The sequence below is a fragment of the Triticum urartu genome, chromosome 7A, assembly GCF_056163025.1.
Source record: "Triticum urartu cultivar PI428250 chromosome 7A, HENAU_Tu73, whole genome shotgun sequence".
NCBI lineage: Eukaryota > Viridiplantae > Streptophyta > Magnoliopsida > Poales > Poaceae > Triticum > Triticum urartu.
This window is the reverse complement of record NC_141879.1, coordinates 611181588-611201730: the sequence shown is the minus strand read 5'-3', so window position 1 is coordinate 611201730 and position 20143 is coordinate 611181588. Positions and strand designations below refer to the sequence as shown.

Below are 20143 nucleotides of genomic sequence, written 5' to 3'. Positions count from 1 at the left end.
TTTCCAATATAATTGATACTATGGGCTTGAGGTTGTTTCCTCGGAAAGTGTACCGTATGCTCATTACCATTAACATGAAAAGTGACATTGCCTTTGTTGCATCACCCTTTAATGAGAATGAAAATATTTGAAGGATATAAAAGTAACGAGTTCTCTCATCATTAGTGAACAGGGTGGATATATCATTCAATTTAGTAAGATGTGCCACAACAGTTTCAGATTCATAGCCATAAAAAGGATCAAATTCAACCAAAGTAATTATATCAGGATCAATAGAGAATTCATAATCCTTATCAGTAACACAGATAGGTGAAGTAGCAAAAGCAGGGTCAGGTTTCATTCTAGCATTAAGGGATTGCTGTTTCCATTTAGCTAATAACCTCTTCAAATCATATATATCATTGCAAGCTAAAATAGCTCTAGTAGCTTCTTCATCCATAACATAACCCTCAGGAACAACAGGCAATTCATATTTATTAGGGGGAGAGTCTTCATCATCACTTTCATCAATATTATCAGTTTCAATAATTTCATTCTCTCTAACCCTAGCAAGTTGTTCATCAAGAAATTCACCAAGTGACATAGTAGTATCAAGTATAGAAGCAGTTTCATCATAAGTATCATGCATAGCAGAAGTGGCATCATCAATAACATGCGACATATCAGAATCAATAGAAGAAGCAGGTTTAGGTGTCGCAAGCTTACTCAAAACAGAAGGTGAATCAAGTGCAGAGCTAGATGGCAGTTCCTTACCTCCCCTCGTGGTTGAGGGATAAATCTTGGTTTTGGATCTCTCAAGTTCTTCATAATGATAAGCAGATATAAATCCCAATTGAATCAAAGAATAGAGCTATGATCCCCGGCAACGACGCCAGAAAATAGTCTTGATAACCCACAAGTATAGGGGATCGCAACAGTTTTTGAGGGGAGAGTATTCAACCCAAATTTATTGATTCGACACAAGGGGAGCCAAAGAATATTCTCAAGTATTAGCAGCTGAGTTGTCAATTCAACCACACCTGAAAACTTAATATCTGCAGCAAAGTATTTAGTAGCAAAGTAATATGATAGCATTGGTAATGGTAGCAAAAGGTAATGATAACAAAAGTAATGTTTTGGTATTTTGTAGTGATTGTAACAATAGCAACGGAAAAGTAAATAAGCAAAGAACAATATATGGAAAGCTCGTAGGAAATGGATTGGTGATAGAGAATTATGCCGGATGTGGTTCATCATGTAACAGTCATAACCTAGGGTGACACAGAACTAGCTCCAATTCCTCAATGTAATGTAGGCATGTATCGAATATAGTCATACATGCTTATGGAAAAGAACTTGCATGACATCTTTTGTCCTACCCTCCCGTGGCAGCGGGGTCCTAGCGGAAACTAAGGGATATTGAGGCCTCCTTTTAATAGAGTACCAGACCAAAGCATTAACATATTGTGAATACATTAACTCCTCAAACTACGGTCATCACTGGGAGTGGTCCCAATTATTGTCACTTCGGGGTTGGCGGATCATAACACATAGTAAGTGACTATAGACTTGCAAGATGGGATCAAGAACTCATATATATTCATGAAAACATAATAGGTTCAGATATGAAATCATGGCACTCGGGCCCGTGACAAGAATTAAGCATAGCAAAGTCATAGCAACATCAATCTCAGAACATAGTGGATACTAGGGATCAAACCCTAACAAAACTAACTCGATTACATGATAAATCTCATCCAACCCATCACTGTCCAGCAAGCCTACGATGGAATTACTCATGCACGGCGGTGAGCATCATGAAATTGGTGATGGAGGAAGGTTGATGATGATGATGGCGACGGATTCCCCTCTCCGGAGCCCCGAACGGACTCTAGATCAGCCCTCCCGAAAGGTTTTAGGGCTTGGCGGCGGCTCCGTATCGTAAAACGCGATGAATCCTTCTCTTTGATTTTTCTCTCCCCGAAAGCAAATATATAGAGTTGGAGTTGAGGTCGGAGGAGCTCCAGGGGGGCCCACGAGGTAGGGGGCGCGCCCCCACCCTCGTGGCTAGGGTGTGGGCCCCCTGGTCTTGATCTTTTGCCAGGATTTTTTATTATTTCCAAAAGGACGTTCCGTGAAGTTTCAGGTCATTCCGAGAACTTTTGTTTCTGCATATAAATAATACCATGGCAATTCTGCTGAAAACAGCGTTAGTCCAGCTTAGTTCCATTCAAATCATGCAAGTTAGAGTCCAAAACAAGGGCAAAAGTGTTTGAAAAAATAGATACGACAGAGACGTATCGGAGAACACAGTGGACGAAGTTAGATCCATACAGGTGCCCGCGAATGTGCGTATATTCCTGTACTCACTCATTGATCATGCACATATCACAAAAATTCTTCAAATAAGATAACAACACTGCTTTTTATTTGAGTTAGCAAGAACAATACTATTAATCTCACTAATGTTGGCAGCTATATCATCATGTGCATCATATTCACGTTACAAAAGCCCTATCATGGACCACCCCCATCTTGGACTCCTCGAGTCGGTGTTCATTGAGGACAAAATCAAGCCTAACCGGTGGGATAGTGCGGAAGCTACTACCTCCGAGCTCACAGGAGTAGCTGATCAATGTGCTTGGGAACCATTCATGCGTGATCATGGGGTGACCAGCTGGGCCAAGTTGTTGGACAACGTCTCGACGATGACACCTGTTTCAGGGTTCTCTTCTTGTGATCTCGTGACGACATGCACTCCTTTTAGAGTTCTCTTCTTGTGCTCACCCAACGCCCGCCACGCTTCGGTCAAACCTCTCTTCCTAATGTGCGGAGCTAGTGCCTCAGACACCTCAGGCTCATCAAGGTTGACAAGTTTTTGAAGCTAAAGTGCCCATTTGAACCAACTTTCTCTACAAGTGGGAGGTGCTGCCCAATTCAGTGGATTCACGCAACAAAGAATACACACACATAAACACTCGTGTGCATCACATTGCCACATCATTAAACAACGTTACATATCCGGAGTATGAGGACCAAGAATGAACGAAAACACCTTAAAAAAATGAAAATGTAGCAGCATTACATCAATATGATCCTCAGTTCCTCACCGACACGTTGCGTTGCAATGTACCCGTGCATGCATGATACTAGGATGACTTGACGATAGAGACTCGAGTTTTTTGAATATATGTTTGAGGAAGTCGTCGATCAAGTAATAGGGGCCCGGTGTGCTGTGCCTTGAAACCCTCAAATAATCCACGAGTACGCGTGGTGCACACTACAAAACCCCATCGACCACTACCGTTCCAAATCTGTATTTTAGTCATCGATTGAAGTGCTTGGATTAGATCTGACCGTAACCATCTCGATCGATCAACAATATGTGAGCTTGTACACTCATGACAAGAGGAGGAAGGCCCCCCAGAAGTTCAAACAAATTGCCCAGTTTCTTAAACTCCATGCTTAGTTGGATTATCAATGACTAAGAACATGATCTGCTTCTTAGTAGTACTCGAGTATTAATCAGGACAATATCTCATTAATCTGCACTATTTGAGGTGATCATCGAGGTCTAATGGACGGGACTAATCTTTGAGTAGCAGGACTTGCGATTTTTCTCTCGCTGAAAGTTGATGATTTGTGATGAGCAATTGGAGGCATAGCTCGTAGCACGTGGCATCCCCTCCTTAAATCGCTGCCACCTGGGGATGTCAAGTCTTTTCCAGCTACACGGTTCGCACGGACGAAACATTACTGAGTCAGGTCAGCACCACTCAACTAATGAAGCCACGGCCATCCATTTACCACTGATTCGATTTGCACGGATCAAACATTTAAAAAATGCAAATCAACCTATGATTGAGTTGGTTAAGTGGACAGTGGTATCTCCCGTCAATGACGAGGCGTCTACAGTGACTTCGTAAATCTCAAGATGATATGCCGACTCAGTCTTTTGGAGATGCTCATAGGGGTAGGGTGTGCGTGTGTGCGTTCATAGAGGTGAGTGTATGCGCGTGTATATGAACGCTTGTGTCGGTACTAATGCTAAAAAAACATTCAAAAAACATTAGCACGGACGAAGAAACATCACGACGCACACGCGATCGTTTGACTCCGCGGCCACACCGGGCCCACCTCCAGCCCGGCCCAGCCCGGCCCAGAACGGCCCGGCCCGGCCGACACGCTCTCTTAGTCTCTTTCTCTCTCTGCCTCGAGCTTCTCGTTCCGCGTTAACCCTCCATGTGACCCCTCTGCCACCTTTGCCCCTTCCATCACTCCACCCTCACTCCCTCCACCACCCCACTCCCCCCCTCCCCAGCTAAACCTCCTCCCCTCCTCCACCCAACCCCGCGCGCGCCGCCGCCGCCGCCCCACCGCGCGCGGCCATGACGGGCCGCCGCCGCGCCCTCCTCGCGCTGGCGCTGCTGCTCCTCGCCGTCGCGCTCGCGCCCGCGCCGGCCTCGTCGCAGCAGCCCCCGCTCGACCCGCCGCCGTCCTGGGCGTTCCCCAACCCGCGCCTCCGGGCGGCCTACGTCGCGCTGCAGACCTGGCGCCGCACCGCCATCTTCTCCGACCCGGCCAACTTCACCGCCAACTGGTCGGGCCCCAACGTCTGCGCCTACAACGGCGTCTTCTGCGCGCCGCACCCCGCCGACGGCGGCGTGGTCGTCGTGGCCGGGATCGACCTCAACCACGCCGACATCGCCGGGTACATCCCCGACTCGCTCCCCGCGGGGCTCCCCGACCTGGCCCTGCTCCACCTCAACTCCAACCGCTTCTGCGGCGTGCTCCCGGACACCTTCCTCCACCTCCGCCTCCTCCACGAGCTCGACATCAGCAACAACCGCTTCGTCGGCGGCTTCCCGGAGGTCGTGCTCCAGCTGCCCTCGCTCCGCTACCTCGACCTCAGGTTCAACGAGTTCGAGGGCGGCATCCCGCCCGCGCTCTTCGACCGCCCGCTCGACGCCATCTTCCTCAACTCGAATCGCCTCACGCGCCCCATCCCGCCCAACCTCGGCAACTCGCCGGCCTCCGTGCTCGTGCTCGCGCACAACAGGCTCGGGGGGTGCATCCCGCCGTCGATTGGGAGGATGGCCGAGACGCTCAACGAGATCGTGCTCATCGACGACGACCTCACCGGCTGCATCCCGCCGCAGGTGGGGATGCTCAGGAAGGTGACCGTGTTCGATGTCAGCGGCAACGGCCTGCAGGGCCCGCTCCCGGCCACCGTCGCTGGGTTGGTGGCCGTCCAGGAGCTCAACGTCGCCGGGAATCTCTTGGAGGGCGCGGTGCCGGCGAGCGTCTGCGGGCTGCCGAGTCTGAGGAACTTCACCTACGAGGACAACTTCTTCACCGGCCGGCCGGGGTGCGCCGTGGCGACGGCGGACGGCAGGTGGAACTGCATCCCCGGGGCTCCCGCGCAGCGGCCGCCGGCACAGTGCGCCGCGGCGGCAGCCAGCCCGTTCGACTGCAGCAGGTCGCAGTGTCAGGCATCAGCAGCGCCAAGCCCAGGCAGGGGGTCGCAAGGAGGCCGCAGGCCGCCCAATCCAAGGGGCGGGCCGTCGAGGGGCCATCGTAGCGGGTCGCCGCCACCGCCGGGTTGGTTTACGCCGCCGGGCCCATTGTTCCCGCCGGGCTCGTCCACCCCATCGTCCCCGTCCCCGCCCGGTGGCTCCACAACGCCAGGAACGGCGGCGCCGCCACCTCCGACCCACAGCGAGAGCCCCGGGCACGCAATGCCGCCCTCAACCGCACCGCCATCCCAGGGCACCCCGCCTCCGTCCTCCGGCAACCAGCCGCCGTCCGCGTCCTCGCCGTCCAGCCACCAACCCACAACACCTCCCCCCGGGTACGCCCCTCCGGCCCTCACGCCGCCGACCGCTCCCACACCATCCTCGCCGCTGCCGCTCCCCGCCCCTGGCCCATGGACGCCACCCCCTCCACCAAGCGGCGAAGGCGGAGCGCCATCCTCTCCACCAAGCGGCGAAGGCGGGACGCCGCCGGTTCACGGCATGCCATACTCGTCCCCGCCACCACCACCAACGACAGTGCCGTTGCCCCCGGTGCACGGCGTGTCATACTCGTCGCCGCCGCCCCCGCTCCTCCCGCCGGTCTACGGGGTGTCCTACTCGTCGCCGCCGCCTCCAATGCCGCCGGTCCACGGCGTCTCCTACGGGTCGCCGCCGCCGCCCACGGGGCCGTAGAGCTAGCTGCTAGCTAGGTAGTGGCCGCAGGCTGATCGGTCGGCCCGTCCGGCCGCCACCTCCACGGCCGGAACGCTCGTCGTCAGCCAGCCAGCCCGTCATGTCGTCACCAGTACATCTCTCTCCGTAGCTTCCTTCTTCTTGGACGTTCTTGTATTTTCTTCACATTCTCTCCCTGCCGTCTGTCCATTTGTTATGTCGTTATTTGATCCCGAATTAAATTCAAAGCAAGTCTCCGCGGTGGATTCTTTCACTTCTTTCGTTTGTTTGCTTGCTCGATCGATGTTCACCGCCGGTGTACCGGTTGCCATGCTCGATGGATGAACAGCGACGCAACGCAATGCGGCCTTGGACCGGTGGTTGTGGCACGCACGATCGAGGATCACATGCATGCATGCATGCGAGAACACGTTGCAGCGGCACACGAGTTATGCTGGCAGTAGTACGATGCTACTACGATACATAGTGTGATGATAAGCAGTGATGGGGCACTCACGCCATGCCTAATGAATGAATGGAACGGATGAATGTTGAATGACTAGTCAATTAGGGCCGGTGGTAGCTGTGGCGCCATTTATTTACTCCACGGAATGGACTTTGAGCCTCTCCACAGGTGCAGCGACGTGCAGTACAGTGAATCTTGCAGTGGATGGTACCAGAACGTTACGACTTGGACGAAGTTGATGTTGCTCCACTATACCAGTGCATTGAAATTATTATCTTTCGAGGCCCGTGATTTGTTTCACGTGGGAGCGGAGCGGATGAGGGGGCCTAGTAATTGCTGCCTGCCCGGCCGTCGCCTCTGCAGCCACAACTGCGACTGCAATTGCGTCGGCCTGAGCAAAACCTGCAAGCTACTGGAGGCTGGAGCCAGCCAGCTATGGCCGTTTGCCACCCATCACTTGATGATCGGAGTTAATTACGCCTCCCTACGCCCGAGATCCTATGAGCGTGCCTGCCTGCCTGCTGCGTGCTTACCAGAAGCACACGCATTACTGCCTGCGATCCACTGTTGGGTCCCGTGCTCTGCGTGCCTGCGATCTACTGCTGGGTCTCGTTCAAACTTTGTTAAACCACCTCCCCCCGATGAACCCAGCCGACGGGATCGTGCGGCTGCTTAACACGCACTCATCGTCGCTGCTGGGATCACACCATCGGATCTTCCACGTTCCATCCAACATATTTGTCAACCAAATCCCGAACAAATTCAAATGTACTCTGAAGAAAATCACGCCAATTGCACTCGGTACTCCGGTGAAAATGAATGATACAGAAAAATGTGCGCCAGTGAAAATTCAAATGTACTCGTAAAATCATCATATACCGGGGCACGGTAGTATCTCCCTAGCAATCGAAAGGGAAAAAAATCATGTATACTCGGTAAAAAGAAAGAATTAGTAACAAACTAACGATCATGTACTACGAGACTTGCAGATTATTCAAGTGCTTTAGGGTCAAACGTCAAGGCCAACTACTCAAGCACATTGGCTCCTCAGATTTACACATTAATCGATAATCACAGGGGGGGTGACCAGTTGACCTGACCTAGTGCTCCTACTTGGCAGCGGATCCCATGCCGCAGAGGACGACGGCGGCCTGGCGGGCGAAGTAGGTGAGGATGACGTCGGCGCCGGCTCGCCGCAGGCACATGAGCGACTCCATCATCACCTTCTCCTCGTCGATCATGTTCAGCGCCCCGCCGGCCTTGATCATCGAGTACTCGCCAGACACCTGAAACGCACAAAAGGAAACAATGTAGGATAATTGCTTCAGAATTTCACTCTCCTTTTCACCAAAGCCGAGCCAAAATGGTAAGTGCATCATTCGATCCTCTCTTTCAGCTACTCCCTCCGTTCCTAAATACGTACAAGTCTTTTTAGAGATTCCAATGCGGACTACATCCGCGGCACTGCAAGGAGATCGCTGGATCCATGATCTGAGGCACTGCAATGTCAACAGCATTCTGCCGCAGTTCATTCGGTTGTTACGGATCATCAGCGACGCGCGGATCACGGTCGCCGCGGGTCTGCGTGATGACATCAGCTGGACTGCAGGCGGTGCTGAGTGCTCAGCCCGCGCGGCCTACGCCCTGCAGTTTTCGAACCCGCCGTGCACGGAATTCAAAACTCTCATATGGAAGACCTGGGCCACGCCGCCACGGGGCAAGTCAAGTTCTTCTGCTGGCTGCTGCACCACAATCGGCTCTGGTGCAATGACCGGCTTCAGAGGCAGGGCTGGGAAAACGCATATTTCTGCCAGCTATGCAACAGAAATCTCGAGACCTCGGTGCATCTGTTTTAGGAGTGCAGTGTGGCCAAGGAAGTTTGCCAAAGAGCAGCGGCGTGGACGGGGTGCGCCGCGCTGAAGCCTGCTGGCTGGACACAGCTCGACGACGGGAGTGGTGTCCATGATCGCCACCAAGACGGAGCCGGGCAACAGGAAGGGGATACTGTCAGTGACAGCCCTGATCTTATGGCGCATCTGGCTGGAGCAAAACTGCTGCACTTTCAAGGGAAAGCAGCCGAACGCCAGTGACATTATCGGTGCCACCAGAAGCGACATGGAGCAGTGGCGACTCGCCAGAGCGAAGTGCATAGAGACCCCTTTCGGGGACCCGACGTGAGATATCACCTTTTTGCTGAAGTAGTGCTGGGGGCTTTCTTAGCCTAGCCCATTATTCCTCTTCAGCCTCGCTACTGATTGTTTTGAGCAGTTAGCGTTTTTGTACTCTCCAGGTAATCTGGATCTTTCAAAAGAAAAAAAATAGAAAAAAAATGGACTACATACGGAGCAAAATGAATAAATCTACACTCTAAAACATGTCTTTATACATCCGTATGTAGTCCGTATTGAAATCTCTAAAAAGAATTGTAGTACTATTTAGGAACGGAGGGAGTACAATCATAACCCAAAAAGAAAAGAAAAAACATAACACATACGAGATCATCTTCTGATTCAGGATTGTAACCTCAAGGATCAGTTACGTAAGTTTACTCATAACCATTCATAAGGATAGATCAAGGTTCAGGCTTTTGATTGGTTCAGAATTTCACTCGCTTTGACCTCAAAGTATAACAACAGAAACACCATGCAAACAACATCAACTTATGATTCTAACTCGTAAACTCAAGGATTAATTAGTTCAGTTTAATTAATCATATCAAATTCATTCACAGGATGATATCGCCACCTCTACTTTTTTCTTTCCTAACACAATGACAGAATCAGCCTCCATTTTTAGCGTAAAAAATAAGCAGGAATACAAAAGCAAAAAATAAACACCTCAAAAATAAAATAAAATAAAATAAATCTGGTCAACTTCTTAAGATTAACTAATGTTGGTGCTGAAGTTTTTGAGAACTCTCAAGGAGAGAGCTTCGGATCAAAACTATTGAGATAAACGATAGATCAAGATTCAGACTTTACTGAAATCTTTGGTGCACGTGTGCTGCCCAAGAGAATTTCTACTCTACAGTTTAGAAATAGGCAGATGCAGTCAGAGTGCACAAATGCGTAGTGATCTAGTACTACTTTAGCGGCCTGCTGCTTGAAATGGCTACCAACTGATGGTGTTTGTGTAAAGAAGATAAGGACGATGAAATATATGACTCGGGTATTGATAAGACAAATGAGAAATGTTCTTGTGCGGCAAAACTATCGAGGCAAGTGGCAATTGGGTAGCGAATTATGATATGCACTTACGTGCTGCTGCTAAAACGATTTCATTAACTGCATCGGAGGTATACAGTAAACAACGAGGTCCAGGTTTCTTGTGGAATTCCAGACAGAAATGGCAAAAACATCACATCAACAAGGATTATGGACCTGGTAATGAACTAACCTGGTATGCAGCAATTGGCAGTGCAGAATTATCCCGGAGAAGTCGGATGATATCCAAGTACGGCAATCCAGGTTTCACCTGTCACAAGGTAACCATGATTATGGAGCAACATACACAAGAGTTGCCTTTGGTAATACAGCACCGAATAATAAGCAAGAGAATTACTAGAAGGATATCAGCCCCTTCGGCCTCATCTGCTGCAGTTTCTAGAAGGGCTTCCCTGTAGTTAGCTGGGTTCATCTGATAGCTTCAGAACGAAAAGGGGCAAGACATTTAGATAATATTGAGCAATTAAACTGTACACAGGATGAAAACCAATAGAGTAGCGTTACTGTCAGCTCCGTACGTTTTCTTATCCCCAAATCGTGGATTTGAATCTAAAGCTTCTCGGAATGGCCCGTAAAATGAACTGGCGTACCTGCAAAAAACATATATTGCGGATGCATCAGTCACATAACAAAGACGTAATGTAAAAGAATAGGATAACAGAAATACTATGATGCCATGAATGGTATAGGTATGTACTTTGCAGTATAGGACATGATGGAGACATCATTGAAACCCTCAGCATCCAAAGCAGAACGGATTGCTCCAACACGACCATCCATCATGTCACTAGGACTAACTACATCGGCACCAGCACGTGCCTATTTAGTTCATGGAACAAGTTTATGTTAGTGAACAGTTGCATACTCATCAACCAAATCCAACACATAGTACCAAGAGAAGAGATGGACCTGTGAAACTGCCTGTTTGCACAACTGATATACTGTTTCATCGTTCAGAATTACTCCTGATGGGATTGAAACAAATCACAATTAGCTAGACAGAAGTTTGTACGTAACTTGTGCCTTCTGATAAACATCTAAGTCCATCAGTTGTTTGGACAAAAAAATAGTAATGAAAACTGCTTGTACTGTAATTCCAAATTCTAAACATGGGCATGACCACTGAACAGCTAAGCTTATAATTTAAGTACCTTTTTGCACTAGTAATCAGTTTATCGTCATTCAATAGGGATACAAAAAGCTACAGGAGCCAACCAATTCCTGCAGGTTTAAACACTACGGAATGCACATTTTCATTTTTTGCTAATTTCGATGATCTGGGAAGCACCCAACGAGATTCTTGTGACGAAATACATTTGTGCAGCATATTTTAAAATTATTTTTAGGAAATTATAGTTTCGGTGCCACGTGACAAAACTAACGACTTGATTAAGCTGTTGACTGTGCAGGCACACAGTATCTCAGGCTCCTAGCAGTAATCAAGTGGTCCAGTAATACTTTTAGAAAATCAAATCTGGACAATCAAAGTGATGTCATAAAAACCATAGCATCTCAGGCTCATACAAAACCAAACTGGCCAACAATACTTATCAGGAACTAGGATGATAGTTTCTTGGCCGTATGCCCACATCCAGTGTGGTGTGACCTTCATACCAGGAGACTGCAACAATATTTTTGAACTAGCTAGCATATTTCTAATGCTATCAGCAACTCAGGATACAAGCAGATCAACATATCATGCACATATGACCCTCTGGAAAGTGTAAGATAAAAATGCCATCATTTTCATTACCATCTTCCCTCACGATGCCATCATGTCCATCAGATGAATACGGGTCCAAAGCAACATCCGTGTAAACAATCTAAATTCGTCATATGATTAGAAGCAAAGAAATTGGTAGCATTGATGCAAACGACAATACACAATGAATGAGGGAAACAAACTTACAATATCAGGGAACTTATCCTTGAGCAGGCGAATTGTTCGTGGAACCAAACCATTGTCATTGTATGCTTCAACTCCTGTTGGAGACTAAGGAATAAAGCATTCAAGTCATTCCAAGGCACAAATACAAGAGCGTGGCAAATGATCAGTCATATTTTTCAAATACCTTCAATGCATCCGGAACCTTTGGAAAGAGCACAAAGCTGTTAACACCAACATCGCGTGCCTTATACACCTGCATATAAGAGTGGTTGTATGGATGACATTACATCAGCTCTGAATACTGATTGCTACCTAAGACTATTGGTCCAAGTGCAACCCACTATCCAAGTGACAAGGAAATAAACACATATTTAGAGTTCCATCAAATTCATCAAACATAGATGACAAATCTGATCCAAATCTTAGAAAATAAAAGAGGTAAATTTGCAGTACTTGCAATACCTCATCAAGAAGCCCATGCTGCCATCCAAGCCTAAAGCACCCGGGCATGGCGCCAATTGGAGCATCCTCTTCCCCTGCAAATCATCACATAAAAATAACCTTGATATACCAAATCTCAAATGGTCCAGCATTCAAGCAAGTAGATTTCAAGGCAACCTTCGTGGATGAACAATGGGAGCACCAAATTAGCGGGCGAGATGGTTGTCTCCTGGAATGCAGCCCTAAGAGCTGGCGACCTGCGGTTGCGACGAGGGCGCTTTGCCATGTCCTGAACACACATCAAACATGCCTCCGATTCAGTTTCCTGCAACTGCAATGTACACGAGCAACATTGCAAAAATCAGATTGGAGCTTACAAGAGGCCTGATCTCAGGCGTGCCATCGGGGGCCTTTGGTCTGACAAACGCCGCGGGGGCAGGGAATCTCCCGGCGACGGCGTCGGCCTCGCACTCCTCGATGCTCCTCCCCGACGGCGCCCTGACGGCGGCGGCCGCCTCCTGCTCGCTGCTGACCCTGACGGCCAGGGAACGCTGCTTTAGCCCGGTTCTTGGGACGGCGAAACAGCTGCCGAAGGCCGCGTGGCCGTGGCAGTTGGTCGCCTTGAGCATCTGGACCTTGGCCGGCGAGAAGGGGACGGTGGAAGCCATGGCCTATCTGCAACACCGAGACCAAGGAAAGTGAATTTCGCAGACATGGTTGACAATCGCGTCGCTATATCAGATTCAGTGCTGCGTAGCTCGATCAAAATTGAGGTGTAGACTCTAAGAAACCGGTAAAAGATGGATCTTGATTCTTCTAGGCTAGTGCCACCAGAGGCGGCGGGTGGATAATCTGGATTGCGCTGAGCTTTGGATGGGGTTGGTCATCAGGAAGAGATTGGGGGCTGAATTTAGCCTGACGAGTAGAAGGGACATGCAAATCTTGGGGAGGAGGAAGAAGAGGGAGGAGGCGGCGGCGGCGTACCTGATGGATGGAAGATGGGGAAGAAGATGAGGAGAAGACGATGTGGCCTCAATCCTCTCCGACGGCGACCCCCACCTACTGCAAAGAGATCTCCTGTACTAACTAGACGATGTCTTGCGTTTCGCTGTCTCCATGTCGTGACCGCCGTGTACATGAACCTGAACCTTTTTTTACTTTCAGCTAACCTGAACCTGAAGCTGAACCAACGTGTCGAGCCTACTGATTGCAGTCATGAAAATACATTTCTTTTTGCAAGTGATGAAAATACATTTTCTTTTCAAACAAACGGTAGAGTCGACAAAAGATGATAAAATAAATCAGGTTCCTTGCTTTTTCTTTCAGGGATAAAATAACGCGACCGCTACGCGTCGGCCGGTGGTTGTTTTCAAAACATCCGCCGCCTGTACCACCGTCCGATACGCATCCTGACAACCGTCCGATCCAACTATCGCGCACGTGACTATTCCTGCAGCAACCGCTCTGTTTCAGAAACAAAAAACCATGTCCGCCATCCAGACACACCTGCGCTGCGCGCAGCGCCAGCCCCCGCCACCGTGAAAACGCTGCTGCCGGGGCGCTACAGGGACTGAGGCCGTCGACGGAAAATCCTGCAGCACAATGGCGCACCAAATCGCGCGTCGCACACTAGGATCCGACGCAAATCGAGCAAGCCGCGGTCCCCTGCTTCAAGGACAACCGTGGCCGTCGTTCTCAGCTCCGACCGCCGCCGGGGGGCTTCCTTCGACAAGATCAAATCAAGGCAGCTAGGTAAGTTTCCGAATCTTAATCCCTGAGCTGCGTGTCACTGTAACTGATGTAGATCCTATTTATCAGAAGCGGGCTGTTTGGATTCATGCGTGTGGCAGCTAAAAAAAAGTTTTAGAATTATGTGGGTGAAGCCAAGGCACAACCCTAAACCCCTGCCCCTTTCTTGTATCTCTGCAACATGTATCTGAAACATCTCATTTTTGTTGTTTATCAACAGAAGAAACACATAGCTAGTTGTTGTCTCTGGTTTCAATTTTGTTTATGAATGGCATGGATTGCATGAATTTCTGAAACAACAAAATACAACTGTTGATGCCATGTATCTATCTAGGCCATGTATCTATTGATGCATTGTAGATGAAATTATGAAATTTCGGCAATTCTGAAAATTCTGAAACAACAAATATAACTCTTGATGCCTTGTAGGTGAAAAAAGTGATTGTTGCACAACATCTGCTATATTTTACAAAAATAAAAACTTGTGCCTCATTTCAGGAAGCTGCGACTGAAGGGGAAGGGAGCTATGTCCAAAGGAACTTCTCTGTCCATGATAATGAAGATTCAGATGGTTTGTTGCATGCTGATGATGCAATGCAAGATGATTCAGATGATGGAGATGTTTCGTCGCAGCCACTACCACCCTATGTTGGCATGGTCTTTGACACAATTCAGGATGCAAAGAAATTCTACAATGACTATGCCTTCAAGTTGGGTTTCGGGACACACATATCTTCAACAAAGTACAGCCAGAAGAAGGGACAGAAGCGAGAGGATGTCGTAATGATCAAGAGGGTCTTTGGGTGTGTGCATGCTAGAACAGCTGATAAACCGGAAACAAGTAGCACATCGGAGATCATTGCAACAGAAGCAAGCAACACCAGCAAGCGGCTTGTGTAGACATGTAGACCACTCAAAGCTACGACAGAGGCAGTGGCAGCACCACATAAATGTCAATTTTGCTCAGAGGTTGGACATGTTGTACCAAACTGTGTGTACTTGAGAGCGGTGATGACAAATGCTCCGAGAAGTGCCCAAGCAATGCAACTCAACCTATAGGAAACAATGCTCCATAAAATGTTTTTGATTTTCTTTTGAGCCTCACATTGTGCTTGAGGAAAAAACATTCATAGTTTCTATTTTGCAACATTGATGATGCATTTAAGATATATTTCCATTTTGCAAAAACTATGTTACGGGAAAACAGAGGAAATAAAAAGATCTCATATTCTTATGTGTGACTGAAATTGATACCTATGTGTGCCTGAAAACAGAGGAAAACATAGCACTATCCTGCAAGAAAACAGGCAAGAAGGCTCACATTTTGTATCTTGAAATAGTTTTGAATTTGTTGTTTTCTTCATTTTGTCCTTCTTACACTATTTTTGTTTTCATGTTACAACAAAACATGTTTCCAGTACTTGAAACATCTTGTGTATTGAACAGTTTTTTGAGGTCTGATCCAGAACATGAATGATGCTTTCAGCATATGTTGACATATTCCCAGTATTGCTAAGCACATTTTGTCCTCCCTCCAGTAATTTACATACATACATGATGATGCAAGATGGTTTCAGTTAAAAAATGAACTGTTTCAGCAATATAATCCCAGTAAATATACATGGCACATGAAGTGTGATTTCACTGTTTCAGCACAAAAAAACCAATGAAAACAAAAATATACCAAGCTGCAAAAAATGCCTGTCATTTTCATTACCAACTCTCCATCAATCTCTAGTTCACATTCACATGGGTCAGCATAAATCATCATGGATGATGCTCTAGCATTTCAAAACAAACTAAAAAAGAAAAAGAAAAAGGACATGCCCAGCATGATAGATGCTCCAATCTTGAGTTCAACAAAAAACATCTAGGTAGCTCCAGCATGATACTTGTTGTTTTTAGTTACATAAATGGATGTTTCGGACACATGGACTCACAAAATAAAAAATAAAAACTAAGCTAGCGAGCTTCTGTTCCGATTGTCATCTTCTACGAGCTTCTCAGCAGTTTATGGAGCTCTTCGGCTGAGTTGAGAGTGTTTTGAGGGTGCTTGAAAAGCTTCGGTGATACGAATGTCCGAAAATTGAGCAACGACCTCATGTCCTGAGCATAGAAAAGGCAGAAATACAAAAAAACATGGAAACGATTAATATTCCGCGCAGCTGCTTTGCCGACCAACGAGTTTGGAAGATAGGCATGCTGCAAAACAAGAGCAAAAATGAAAACATGAAAACTATCAGCAATGCATATCTACTTATCAGAGAATGAAAAGTATTGAAGCAAAAGTTGAAGATTGCATATATAACTGCAGATAAAATGCAGGTTTGAAAGAACATTAGTTAATCCAACTAACTTCAGATAAACATGAGCTAAAAAATCATGGAAAAAGTATTGGAACAGTAGCTAAATTTCAGAGAAAAGATATATGTAGTTTCAGAACAAAAACCGAGTTCCCTGTGCTATAAGTTAGCAGTACAAACATTCCTGTAGTTTCAGAAATATAAGCTACAGACATAACCTACAAACTAGTTTCAGAAAGGTAAGTTTCTCTGAAATTTAGCTACTGTTTCTCTGAAATTACATATATGTTTCCTTCCCTCTCTGAAACTACATATATGTTTCTCTAAGACTACAAACTGGATAATTGCATGAGCTATAGAAGCTTTGAACTAAAAAGAAAAATCCTGCATCACTAGTTTCATGTAGCACATCAAGTCTGTACCACTAATTCCGTACAACACATCAAAATCTTGCATCACTAACTTCCAAGTAAAAAAATGCTACAGAAGTTTTGAGCTACAAACATTCAGAAAAGATAGTATCAGCTACAGCACAGCAAGGGGATAGCATGAGCTCCAGCAGCGTATTCTAAAAGTCAAATAAACAATTCTGCAACACTAGATCTGCAACATCCAAATCCCTACTGCACATCTACCATCTACACCACCTATATCATCTACACCATCCACCTCGGCGCCGACGACGAGAGCATCTCCCTACGTCAAAGCACCGCTACGATGAGCTGCAAAAATTCAGAAACTAACACAAAAATGGGATCCTGCAACTTTAAGTTCTCTCTGCATCACAACATAAACTATGAGCTCCAGAAAAAATAAAACAAAGAGGATCCTACGGAAACTGCGTGCTCCGGAAATTCAGAAACACACAAATGGGATCCAGTGCACAAATTTTCAGCAGAAGGGGATCCAGTGCACAAATTTGTATCACAACATAAACTATGAGCTTCAGAAAAATGAAACAAGGGGATCCTACAGAAACTGCACGCCCCAAAAATTCAGAAACACACCTATGAGTTTTCAGAACTATGCGCTCCATTGCACAAATTTTCAGCAGCATAAAAACTGAAAAAATGATCCTGAAACTCGTTGTCGCGCCGTCGAACTACCTACAACGCCGCCGAACTACCTACAACCGCTCTGCTCCTTGTCGCGCCATCGTCTCCATCATGGTGACATGCCATTTAATTTTTTTGAGGAAAATGAACTATGAAGGTAGCTAAAACTGACTAAACGGGACTTATGGACGCCACTTATTTGCCATTTACATCCCCACCGGTCCACCTCCTCCCAGCGAATCGTTCGCCAACTAAGAGGGTCCTATTTCAGTTACGTTTTGTTTCTTTTAACAGTTCCCTAGTAAAAAAATCAAACCATCTGCATCCAAATTGCCAAGATCTAGAGTTGATTCTAAGAAAAACCTCCAAACTAGGCGAGAGCATGTCCGCTAATTTGCAGCAGCAAATAACTGAACTACCATTTCAGCAACCTAACACAGATATCCAATGCAACAAATGAACAAGTTCGCTCGTTTATGGTTCCGGCTCAGCCAGTAAAACCAGACGAACAAGATGCTCCAAATCAACATTCCAGTTCATCAGGACGGCAACAGAATGCCTTCCAGTAGAACAGCAGCCGCAACAGAATCACATCAACAGTTGGGGAACACAATCCATCCGCACAAGGAAACCTACAATTCTGACGTTGTTTTGTTCCTTCGGCCAAATGCATGCTCAAGAAATCGAACAAGGAACCAAAATCAATCAGTGCAGGAAAATACACGCTAATTTTCGGCCGCCGCCCGTCTTCCGGAGCATCTTGTTCGGGGGAGGGGGCGGTTGCCCGATCCATACCTGTTGGCCACCGCCGAACCCGTCATCATCGTCGCCACCGCGGAGGATATGCGCCACCGCCCCTGCCGCCCAACGCCCTGCGCCGCCCGCCGCCGCCCTCCCGAATCCAGCCGCGTATCCCTAGCCCTCTCAGAGACAAGAGTCAATAGAGCTGGTCAGCTGCAAGAATAACTGTACTGAAACAATGGCTCTGTTTCAGAAACGCACGCGCGTCACGCGACGGGGGGGCTGTCGTCTGTCCGATCAACAGGCGATCCGACGGACGCGGAGCTGGCGGATGCGGCGCGAGTGATCGGTCGGGTGAAGGAGAGCTTTTCCCATAAAATAAATCAGGTTCCTTGCTGGCACAGATATTTTCAAAAATGCGAACCAATCTGTGCTTGAATGGTTAGAGGGACAGTGGTATCTTCAGTCCACCAGAGTTCAAGTCCTGATGCTTGCATTATTCCTGGATTTATTTCAGGATTTCCGACGACGCGTTCTCAGTGGGAGGAGGCGTTCCCGTCCACGATGAGACGCATACAATGACTTCATAAATCTCAAGATAATATGCCGGCTTAGTCTCTCAAAGATACTCATAGGGATAGAATGTGTGTGCATGTGTTTATATGGATGAGTGTATGCATGTATGGACCTCTTTGCAACCAGCTGGACCTCATTGCCACCACCACTCCTTATCTTACTTCACAATATATAAATCACATACACACACAGGCTCAACGACGGGCGTGGCGTGTCGCCGGCCATTTTGCCTTGTAAGGCCTTCTTTGGTTTGGAGGATTTTTGTAGGAATTTCACAGGATAGGATTTTTATAGGAAAAATTCCTTTAGAGCCCTTTGGTTTGTAGGAACGGAATCCTATTCCTATGGAGGAATTTTTCCTATCCTCCACATTTCATAGGAAAATAAACATTAGGCTAGACTCAATGGAAAAAATCATATGAAGTGAATCCTATGTTTATTTTCCTATAAAATGTGGAGGATAGGAAGAATTCCTCCATAGGAATAGGATTCCGTTCCTACAAACCAAAGGGCTCTAAAGGAATTTTTCCTATAAAAATCCTATCCTATGAAATTCCTACAAAAATCCTCCAAACCAAAGAAGGCCTTACAAGGCAAAATGGCCGGCGGCACGCCACGCCCGTCGTTGAGCCTGTGTGTGTATGTGATTTATATATTGTGAGTCTACTAGTATTATGTCTAAGCATCTTTCATTGTTCTAGTTGAAGTTAATTAGGAGAAATAATATATCATTAACACAATTTCATACATAATAACTCAAGAACACATAAAACACTATTATTTATCAAACATAGTTTATGTAATTAACATCACCAGAACTAGACCAATTTCATTTTTCTAGTTCAAGTTGGTTTAGGATTAATGGGGGTGGGGGGGGAGAGAGTATGTTAAAAGCAAGTAATCCTTGTGGTAAGTTTAGCATTATTGATCTTTTGGACTAGGGCAGAGAAATTCTCCAGCTCGAGGTGTCTAATGGCTTAGGATAAACTGTGTTTTGATAAGCAGTAAGGGCATCTCCAACACCGATCTTCAAACGGCATGCACTGCACCGAACAGCCTGGACGTGTTTTGCCATCCAACGGGGGCCTGCATCGGTCCGTTCGATGGTCCGGAAGCACTTTTCCTGCAAACCAAAGACAAACTAGGAGGGCGGGGGCTTGTGAGGGCCCGGACCGCTGCCACGCCCGCGCCTGACTAACCTGGTCCGCCAAAAAGCATGTCTCATACCTGCACGCGTTCCCGTTCAAATAGGTCACCGCCACTCCAGAGCACCAGTGCTGCATTCATGTTGGCTCACATCGACACAACCTTTCACAACGCTCCAGAATTACAACGACGCACTGGCCGAGAGCGTCACCCTTCCCGGTGCATGCGACTGCCCCACGTTTAAACAAACAACATGTTCATCCGCCTGCCTACTTTAAACATGTGTGCAGTTACTGAGGAATGGTGAGCCGATGCCACCCGTTCGTCCGTTTGTCGCCCACTATTAATCACCTCGGCTGTTGCCCTGCCATCAACCCGCTATATAAGCCG

At 47.3% G+C, this 20143-nt stretch overlaps 1 protein-coding gene and 1 pseudogene across 1 annotated transcript; one reads left to right on the top strand and one right to left on the bottom strand.

Moving 5' to 3' along the window:
• Window positions 1–4261: 4261 nt before the first annotated feature.
• On the top strand, window positions 4262–6438 carry LOC125523709 (leucine-rich repeat extensin-like protein 7 pseudogene; annotated as a pseudogene).
• Window positions 6439–7473: 1035 nt separating this feature from the next.
• LOC125523710 (delta-aminolevulinic acid dehydratase, chloroplastic) lies at window positions 7474–13325 on the bottom strand. Its single transcript, XM_048688776.2, has 13 exons — window positions 13168–13325; window positions 12561–12858; window positions 12361–12472; window positions 12205–12278; window positions 11927–11995; window positions 11764–11847; window positions 11608–11677; window positions 10764–10819; window positions 10552–10673; window positions 10373–10444; window positions 10192–10273; window positions 10027–10104; window positions 7474–7916 (listed from the first exon to the last, which is right to left on the bottom strand). The coding sequence occupies exons 2-13, from the start codon at window positions 12849–12851 to the stop codon at window positions 7740–7742; spliced, it is 1287 nt and encodes a 428-aa protein (XP_048544733.1). The 5' UTR covers window positions 12852–12858; window positions 13168–13325; the 3' UTR covers window positions 7474–7739.
• Window positions 13326–20143: the final 6818 nt, after the last annotated feature.